General features: G+C 36.8%; 1 protein-coding gene across 1 annotated transcript; it reads left to right on the forward strand.

Moving 5' to 3' along the window:
- The first annotated feature begins 9,709 nt into the window (after positions 1–9,709).
- Positions 9,710–10,180, forward strand: LOC131875022 (uncharacterized). The gene has a single exon (XM_059219022.1). The coding sequence runs from the start codon at positions 9,710–9,712 to the stop codon at positions 10,178–10,180; it is 471 nt and encodes a 156-aa protein (XP_059075005.1).
- The last annotated feature ends 219 nt before the right edge of the window (positions 10,181–10,399 follow it).

The following is a 10,399-nucleotide window of genomic DNA, read 5'->3' on the forward strand; positions in this document are numbered from 1 at the left end:
ACTTGGCCAAAATAGTGGTCAATTCAACTTGTTTTATTGCTATCTGCTGAGCAATGTGCTCAAGCACCTTGTTTCTTGCATTTGTGACATTTGCCTTCAAATTTTGGTTTCTCCTTGCATTCAGGACTAACCAAGTTACTGAGAGGGGAGGGGTGAATCAGTAACACTTAAATCTTTTAATTCATTTCTGCACATGGATATATTAAACCATTCATTCTTTTAATCTACTGCATGCATGAAAATATAATCATTCACAACACATAACACAAAGATTTGGTGACCCAGAAACCTTCCAAATAGAAAGTAAAACTGGGGTGGGGATGGTACCCACAAAACTTTGGTACTACAGTAAAAGTTGGCCGGTTAAGGCTTACAATGATCACTTCTGATGATCTGCCCTGTTAGAAGCAAATTTGGACTGCTAGGTCCACCTTGTTAGAGGATTTACAAACATACAATGAAGTATGCACTCGGTTAAGAGATTTACAAAAGACTGTTAAGTCTACCCGGTAAAAGGATTTACAAACTGATTCAACTGTTAGGATGAAACAGTAGATCTTGACTTACAACTTTATTGCTGATAAGATCCTTTGAGTATTGATCTCCTTCTGAGATAGATATGTCGATTCTGCTCCTTTTCTGACTCTGCAAAAATGTTCTGGTCTGCTGCCTTAATGCAATTTCTGCTCTGCTCTTTCTAATTTCGCATATCCATACATCTTACATTTTTCATACATACTACAGATGGTATAATACATCACATATATATACCGTCCATAATTACATTTACATTTCATAAGGTCGGCCTCATACAAATTAATAACATAAACTCATTCTTAAGTCGGCCTTACATAGGTGAACAAAATATTACTAAGTCGGTAGATACTCGGTTCCTCAAGCTGGCTCGGTGATCTTCTGATACACGGCGTCCACTACAGTACTCGGCATTGTCATGCTCTCGGTAAGAGTAGAAGCTTGGTCCATACTAGTCCCAAAGTGTAGCTTGGAACTCGGTAGCTGTGGTGACTTGGTAGATATAGTGTCACTCGGTAACCATTGGTGACTCGGTGAGAACTGACTTCTCGGTAACTGCTGTTTGTCTCATATGCTTGGTGACAGTCTTACTGCTCAGTTTGAACTGTTTAATCGGTGAGCTTTACTGAATGCTTGGTATAGGCTATAGACTGAGTGATGAGCTCGGTAACCATTCAGAATCGAATAAGTGTTTTCACTAAGTGTATTCACTAATGACAAATATATCATTATTCCAACATATTTCATGGTCGCAAATGATGTTTCATATACTCTTTCATAGAACTGTGAACCGTTTGAACCTAGTTCAAACAGTACAGTGATATTCAAAATGTTTGATGAAGTTCAAAGGACCAATGAAAATCAACAAAGTTAATGTTTTCCAAAGGAAAATCTCCTTGGCGTAGCATATGCTTTGAACTACCTGAACCCTCATGAACTCATTCAAATCGTTCATGAATGTTCAAATCAGGTGGGTCCCATAGGAAAGACTAAATGATGTGATGGTGTATTTATTGCTAAGTGTGATGAAGATATGGCCATATCTCGGGTGACATCAACCAACCAATTTTTGAAGACAAGTAATCATTTTTGGGAATTGGTAGTTACACCAATGAGCGCTATCGTGCATTCAATACACATGCGTGATGTCAAATCCCAATTCTTAGCTCATTTGAGTTGATGGCCAAAATTAATGCACTAAATGGGATTTTGGCGCTTTATTTGTTATAAGGTATGAAGTGATTTATTTTTGAAACCCGTTCTTCATTGCTGCAGAGTGTCTGGTTGAAGGTTTGTCTGCTAGTAGCCATTCAATTGGTTTCAGCCATGAAGGTAAAAATAAGAAGTCATCTCACACCAAGCACGAACCTAATCCTGTTTTGAACTGTCCTACTCCTTGATTTACAAGGTCACGAAGTGTTGCACAGAAGAAAATGGACTTGTTCAGAGACACAGAGGTGAAAGACAAGACCCTCAACCCTCAAATTTTTGAGGTCGAGGACCTTGATAATGATATTGTCAACACCATGGATTCCCATGCAATCACTATAGCCATGACACCACCACCTAAAGTAACTGGAAGAACAGCTAGTTCAAGCACAAATTCCAAATGGTTAACTACTTCAGTAAGTAAGAAATGGAGCTTGATCCTAGTGTCTATCCCAATTCAAGACATGGTGATCAAATACATGGAAAAAGGTCCTAAATAGAAGAAGTTCAAAATGACCACTAGGTTGGACGCTGATGAAAAGACGGGAGATGGGTTGTTGAAATTGCATCCTATAAACCCAAGGATGAAAGTAAAGAAATAAATGCAAAAGATTTTGAAGTCACCAAAGTAGATTTGGGAAACATGAGTAGGGACTCTAATAACAACCTTTTCAATGTGATGGCTAAGAAAATTCTCACCAGGTCAGAGAAAAAGGAACTGAAATGACACATCAAAGTTTTAGCCCAATTCATTGATAGCCTAGGCTGTTTTGGAGCACTCCCTATATCGCAAGCTTAAAAAAAAATTGATCCCACCTCATCAAAGAACAAGAAACTGATGAATCAAGTTTAGTGAGCTAAGAGCATCATAGGGGCCATAGAAAAATGGATTGAAGGGGTGATCAAGGATGGCGAAAAATATATTACAGATTCTAGGAAGCTATGCGATGAAATTCAAAACCTCATTGCGGAGATCCAAAATTAGGTTATGCAATGGGAAAAGAAGAAGCATAAGTGGGAAAAAGTATTACCCATGTTCACCAGGATAGAAAAATATGGAGCCACTAAGTTTTTAATAGAAAACTCAATAAAATTGGTAACTGATGAGTGCCAGCTCTTTGTGTTGAATAAAATTGTAGCATGGTGGGTAATTACATTCAAGGTTGTAATCTCTGATGCCAAAGCCTCCATTTCTGAGCTCCAGGAACTTCAATATAGCTTGGTCAATGATAATAAAGTGATTAACCCAGATCATGATTGGCAACTAGGATTTTATGGGTTGAATACACAAGATGTAGTAAAGGCATTTAAATTGCACAAGGAGAAAATTAGGGCCAAAGGAAACTTTACTTCTGAAGATATAACACAGATTGTCTGAACTGAATCCATGACGTTCATTGGCAATGATCAGTTACCTAAACATACTGAGAAAATGGTAAAACACAGGTGGGAAAAGTAAGTTGCAAAGGCGAAAACTAATGCCATGAAGAATCTGAGTTAGTCTATGATTCAGGAGCTTACAACCGCACATGATGCCTGGAAAAGTGGAAGAAGAGATGACACTGGAGATGAAGCATAATTTGATGCTTATGCTTTGTTTTAATTTTTAAAATCTTTTCAAAAACCTTACAATTACTCCGGGACATCTGTCCCCTAAATACTCTTTTAGTTTTATAACTATTTCAAAGGAGGTCGGGTTTTCAAGGAGACCTCCTCTGTTCTTCAAAAAGACTACTATAAGTTAGATGAAAAATATTTAGAAGGGGTTAGAATAGTAGACTTAGAGATTAGAAAATTTTGTTTTTCTGAAGGAAGTGATCAGTTTTTTTTTAGAATCTGAAATTGGAAGGAACTTATGTGTGTATATTTATGTCTTTGTTGCATGGAATATACATATAAAGATCATATGCATTTTGAGGTTTTAAATCTTCGAGTTTGAATCCATGGAGTAATGTTTCTTTGCAAATATTAATCCAGTCAAATTGTTTGTGATTATCTATCTGATGGTGAATGCTATTATTAATCTGGAGCTTCTTTCTATGTTGTTTAGGAAGATATTTGGTTGAAAAGAGGCTTTGTTTCTCTTGTTTATTTTTATGAAGTGCTGAAATCAGTGTTATTGAACTTTGCTTTGATTACTTCTAATTTTTGTGGTGTAGCATCTTGGAGAAAGTTTTTTCTGAAATATCTGCATATTACTAGCTTGTCATCTAAGAATGAAGTAGGGAGCCTTATATTCTTTCAGGTTAAAAGCATATCAATTTTCTTTAGTTAGATTATTCTCTGAATAACTAATGGAGGGAGTTTTACCTATCTAAAATTCAGAGGGAAGTGATGTATGCCACACTTACCCAACTGTCTAGTTGAACTTTTGTTTTTCAAAGAGGGTAACAGAGCTTTTAATTAATTCAATTAAAAGAAAGACAAAATCTATTCACTAATAGATTTTTGGCGACTCGGCTGGGGACGTCAACATTCAATAGATCAGTATGTTAAATATTTGTTAAAACTGAGTAAGTCATGGTTTTACTTGCTGATAGAATTCCTTGACAATGCATACTTCAACCTATGCTTCAACCTGGCTTACATTTTGAAGACACCTAAGAAGATATTATTGTTGACCTTAACACTGTTGCCTGGAAAGTTAGAACTAATAACCAATAGTATCAATAAGATCGTCTAGTATTGGAAAGAGAAGAAGAAATAGGTGAATGGTTGAGAAGGATTCCCATAGCCCAAGAAGTTAATATGGTTGATAGAGTTGTTCAGAGGACCTAGAAGAAATAACACTAGATTCTCCTCCTTATACTAGATTACAAAGGAGAGAGGGAGTTTTTGATAACTTTTTCGAAGAACTACAAGGGTTCTCACTCTCTACAAATTTCACTCCCAAGAGGAAGGCTAAAAGTAGACTCTTCTCCTACTAAAACTACTCCCAAAGTACCTATCTCTTCTAGCAATTGGCAAGCATTATCGCTTTCTGGAATTCAAGCTCCTCCTCTTGTAACTATTTTCCCTATTTCAATCATGGCTCCACCATGGGGTGCTGCAGTCGGGCCTCTTTCTCTTGATGCTCATAATCCTCTCTTGAAAGGGGCTAGGGATGTTTTACATAAGTTCAATAGAGATGGGAAAATCTCAGTTGAAGAACATTTGGAATCCTTTAATGTAGCGATTAGGATACTGGCAGTGCAACACGAAGATGTGGCTGTTAGGTTTTTCGCTCAAACTCTTACTGAGGGAGCAACAAATTGGTTCAGTCATCTGCAGGCAGGATCTATAATTAATTGGCTAACAATGAAAACTACTTTTGAGAAATGGTTCAAGAGCATTGATGATGAGCACTCACTTTTCGCTTAGCTCACACAAATGAAGAAAGAGATTCATGAGCCAATGAGAGATTAAGTGGCTAGGTATAATAAAATTATTCATAAAATTCCCCTTGCTAAAAGACCAAGTGCTGATAACCAACAATGTTTCTTTATCAACTCTATGCCTCCTGATGTTGGTTTCCATCTCAAAATAAATGGGCCAGTTGATCTTGATACTGCACAGAACCAAGATATAGATCTTGAAGATGATTTAATAATAGTAGGGAAGTGGAGAAAAGATGTGCAAATCTCTCAAGGTCAATCTCAAGCTTCCATGTCTTTGACTGATCCAGTTGTCCAAAGATTAGTCAATGATATGATTGCCTTGAAGAGGCAAATTCCAAAAATTGGAGGTTCTTACCCACAACCCTATCAAGATATAAGTAGGAAACAACCAAACCAACACAATTATGGGAAAACTTTGCAACTCCCTACTGCCCCACAAAGATTGCAAATAGAAGGTCCTCCTGATAAAGGTGCTATGTGCTCTTTTCACCTTACTTCAGATCATGATGGGAATTCTTGTCTTGACATGATAAGGCATGTCCAAATGGGAAGCACAAAGGATGAACTTGAGAAGTTCACTGAAGCAGAGAAGATTCAAGAAGTACCTGGTGACTCTGGATCATTTACCTTGAATATGAATAAGATTCAGAAAGAGGTGGTAATATTTTGGTAACTCTTGAAGACCCTACATGTACAATCCTTACAAGGAATCAACGAACCTCCCAACCTGCTCCACTTGCAAACTCTTCTGAAACTGATTTCAAGGGTAAGTGTGCCACAAGTAATGATTCTTCCTTTCATGCAAAAACTCCTGAAGTTAAGATTTTGCAAAGAAATACTGAAAGTAAAAACAATTCTTCTCCCTCTCCCTCTTTTGACATAATTGAATTTTGCAAATTCTCAACTGTTCAAATTTCCACTACTAAATATTTGAAGCTGAAGCCAAGGGAATTAGACAGTTGGTCGAATATGTAAAAGGAGATCCTACCTCAGAGTCCTTAGTGCATGAGTGTATGGTTGATAATGGTTTGTTTGTTGCTAAAAAACCTACATCTTCTTCTAGCCCTCCCACTAATTCGATTAATCCCTCTACCTCTCATAGTGCAGAAGATAAGCTTGACACTGAAGTTCTGAAACTTGAACCTTTTTATATCTCTCTCCTCATGAATGGTCAGAAGCTTAGTAATTGTATTATAGATTCAGGGGCATCAAATAACATAATGCCATCATCTGTTGCCAGAGCTTTAGGTTTAACACTTACCAAGATATTTGGGAGATGTTACTCGATGGATGGGAAGTGGGTCCCTCTTGTTGGAAAAGTCAAGGATGCTCAAGCAGTACTCGTAGCATGTCCTAATAAAAGGGTAAAGATGACCATTTTGGGTACTGACATTCTTGCAAGTTATGGGATGCTTTTAAGTAGGACTTTCTGTAGAGATCTGGGGGGTGAGATCAAGATGGACTGGTCAGAGGCTATCATTCCACTAGGAAAACAAAAGATCAAACTTGAACCTAAACTGAAAAATAAATATATAGTTTTTCCTTCTGATAATCCCAAAGCCCAGATTCTGTTCCAAGAATGTGAATTTGGAAATTATCTCATTCTTGCACTTGATAAAAAAGAGTTAGAAGAAGTAGTTGATGAACAAGATGAACTGTGGTAAATGGAATTCGATGGAAGTTGTGCCAACTCTGGTTCAGGAGTAGGGGTAGTTCTTCTTTCGCCTAATGGTAATGTTTTTCCTTTTTCTTTTAAATTGGATTTCAAGAATACAAATAACACTGCGAAATATGAGGCATTACTTTTAGGGTTGAATGAAGCCAAATGAAAGGTGATGCTGAGCTGATTGTTAAACAGGTAAGAAATGTTTACTTTGTTAAAAATGATAGACTAAAACATTATAGAAATAGAGTTTGGGATGAGATAGAGTTTTTCAATGCTTTCTCAATTGAAGCTATACCAAGAGAGCAGAACACTAGGGCAGATTCATTGGTTGTTTCAGCTTCTCTCTTGTTACCACACCCAGACTTTAAGAATGATTTTTATAGAATTGAAATGATTTACAAACCTAGTGTTCCTGACAATATGTATCATTGGCAAGTATTTGATACAAATGCTCAGATTAAAGATTTTTTGGAGTGTGCATGTTCCTTTGTCCAATCATATTTTGGGGTTCTGAGGATATTTTGAAAGAATTTTGTCTAGATCCTGGTATTGATTCTGATAAGAATTTCATTCATCTTAAGGGGAAAAAAATCTTGAAAGGTTTGGTGAGTCTAGAGAGGTTTTTCACCTGTAATGATGTGTTCGCCAACAAGAAAATTCCTGATGATGACAGTAAGGTGGGTTGCGAAAAGATCAATCTTGGTGATAAATCTAATCCTAGAATGTTGACAATTGGCAAATGTTGTTCTTCTAAGGAGAAGTGAATGCTCACTGAGTTATTGAAAGGATACATTGATGTGTTTTCTTGGTGTTATGACGATTTGAAGGAATTTAGGAATGGTCAGTTTCAACATCAAATTCCGTTGAAGCCTGGTGTTTCTCCTTTTAGATAAAGACTGAGAAATTTCAATCCCATGGTGGCAGAAGCAATTTTCAAAGAGGCAGATAAAATGCTAAAAGCCGGAATTATATACCCAATCGATCACTCCACATGGGTAGCCAATATAGTGCCTATAAGGAAGAAAAATAGGGAAATCCAGATTTGTGTAGATTTTTGCAATCTGAACTAGGCAAGTCTTAAGGATAATTATGCTTTACCCAATATGGACCATATTTTACAAATAGTAACTGGATCATAAATGATGTCAATGTTAGATGGCTTTTTTGCCTATAATCAAATTAGTGTTGCAGAAAATGAACAACATAGGACAACATTTATCACCCCTTGGGGAACGTTTGCATATAATCATATGCCTTTTGGTTTGATTAATGCTAGAGCAAATTTTCAAAAGGCCATGGATTCTTCTTTTAGGGATTTCCATAATAGGATTATTGTAATTTACCTAGATGACTTGACCATATTCTCTAAAGAAAGGAAGAATCATCTCAAAGATCTTAGGGTAGTTCTACAATGTTGTCGAGAGCATGGTATCTCCTTGAATCCAAAAAATTAGTGTTCTATGTAACTGAAGGCAAACTATTGGGGCACATTGTTTTGAAGAAATACACCAAGATTGATCCTAAAAGAGTCAATGCAATCCAACACCTCAGCCTGCCTTCAAATCAAACTGGAGTAAGGTCATTTTTCGGTCAGGTAACTTTTTTAAGAAGGTGTGTACCTGAATTTGTAGAAACTACTAAGCATATCATCAGCTTGTAGAGTGAGAGGTACCCTTTTAAATGGACCGATGAAGCCAAAGAAGCTTTTGAAAAGATTAAAAGTTCAATTGCCAGTGCACCAACCCTCATCAACCCAGATTTTAAAAAGGATTTTATCATATACTGTTATGCCTCAGAACATACAATGTCAAGAATATTATTACACGTAGATGAATCTCAGACTGAAGCACCCATAGCTTTCATGAGTGTCCCTCCTAAGAAACATGAGCTTAAGTATTCACTCTCAGAAAAACAAGCCTTTTCCATGGTTAAAGCTATAAAACAATTCAAATATTATATTCTACATTCTCACTCTGTGGTGTTTGTTCTGGATTCTACAGTGAAAAGTATTTTGACTTAGTAGGAAGTTGGGCTCAACAAAAGAGCGACATGGGTAGCCAAAATTCAGGAATATGATCTGGATATTCATCCTACAAAGATGGTTAAAGGACAAGGTTTATGAAAATTGATAGTAGAGGATAAGGTGGAAACAAATGAAGGGCTACCATTGACTCTACTTTTTGGGTTGCAAGATACATAGTTTTTGAACGTAGCTTATTACTTGACCTATGGTAGTTGCCTGAGTCTTTGGTCAACTAAAGAACAAAGGAATCTCAAATTAAAAGCAGCTAAGTATGTTATCTGGCAAGATGTTTTGTATAAAAAAGGCCTGGATGGTACCTATTTGAGATGTGTAGATAAGCCACAACAACAGAAGCTTCTAGAAGTTTATCATGATGAAGCCTGTGGTGGACATTTCTCATCCTCAGTAACCACTTTTAAGATTTTAAGAAATTATTTTTATTGGCCTGGTATGTTCTGTGATGCATATAACTATGTTAAGGGATGTGAAAAATGTCAACTCTTTTTTGGAAAACCACAGTTGGCAACTCTACCTTTAAAACCTGTGGTAGTGGATGAGCCTTTCAAACAATGGGGTATTGATTTCGTAACACTAATAAATCCTCATTCCAGTGCTGGCCATATGTGTATTTTGACAGCACTAGATTATTTTACTAAGTGGATGGAGGCTATCCCCATTAAGAAGGTGAACTCACAGGTAGTATGTAATTTTCTCAAAGATTGCATTTTAGTCCATTTTGGGGTTCCTCAAAAGATTGTCACTGATAATGCATCATATTTCTCTTCTAAGGAATTGACCATGTTCTATTATGAACATAAAATTACTCTTTCACACTCCTTTGATTACTTCCCACAAGGTAATGGGCTGGCAGAATCAAGCAACAAGAACCTGGTAACAATCATGAAGAAGTTAGTTGATGATAATACCCAGAACTGGCATAAAAAGTTATATGAAGCCTTATGGGCAGATAGAATTACCCCTAAAAGAGAAATTGGAATGGAACCTTATGAACTGGTGTATGGAATTGGTGCAAAGGTTTCTTTACCTCTAGAATTGGAAGCAGCGAAGCTTCAAACTATACTTGAGGATCCCTTCTTCCAAAATGCTCCAGAAAAGAGAGTCATGTATTTGACGAAGTTGGAAGATGAAAGGGAGATGATAGTGGACAGAATTACTGAACATCAAAATAGGGTGAAGAAAACATTCGATATGAAGGCTCGACCAAGGGGTTTCCTCAAAGGGGATGAAGTACTATTGTGGGACAAGAGAAGAGAACCAAAGGGTGCCCATGGAAAATTTGATTCATTGTGGAGAGGTCTGTTCAAGATCCATGAAGTGGTGGGACCGAATGCATTCAGACTGAATGATTGAGAGTTCCTATAGATAGTAGATTAGTTGTTTGTTTTTGTCTTTTTGGTGTGTGTCCTTTCATCCTTTTTCTATTTTGTTGTGCGAAACCAGAGATTTAGAGTTCTTTGCACTTTTCACAAAATGCAATTGTTGGCATTTGGCATTATTACAGACAATGGGAGATTGTTGGCATTTCAATAAGGATATTGAGAAGGTTGTTGATGATTATGGATATAACTG

This window comes from Cryptomeria japonica, chromosome 4 (assembly GCF_030272615.1).
Source record: "Cryptomeria japonica chromosome 4, Sugi_1.0, whole genome shotgun sequence".
Classification (NCBI taxonomy): domain Eukaryota; kingdom Viridiplantae; phylum Streptophyta; class Pinopsida; order Cupressales; family Cupressaceae; genus Cryptomeria; species Cryptomeria japonica.

Excerpts from the sequence above, each read along its gene's own strand:
- LOC131875022 (XM_059219022.1), top strand. The coding sequence starts at position 9,710 with ATGAAGAAGTTAGTTGATGATAATACCCAGAACTGGCATAAAAAGTTA.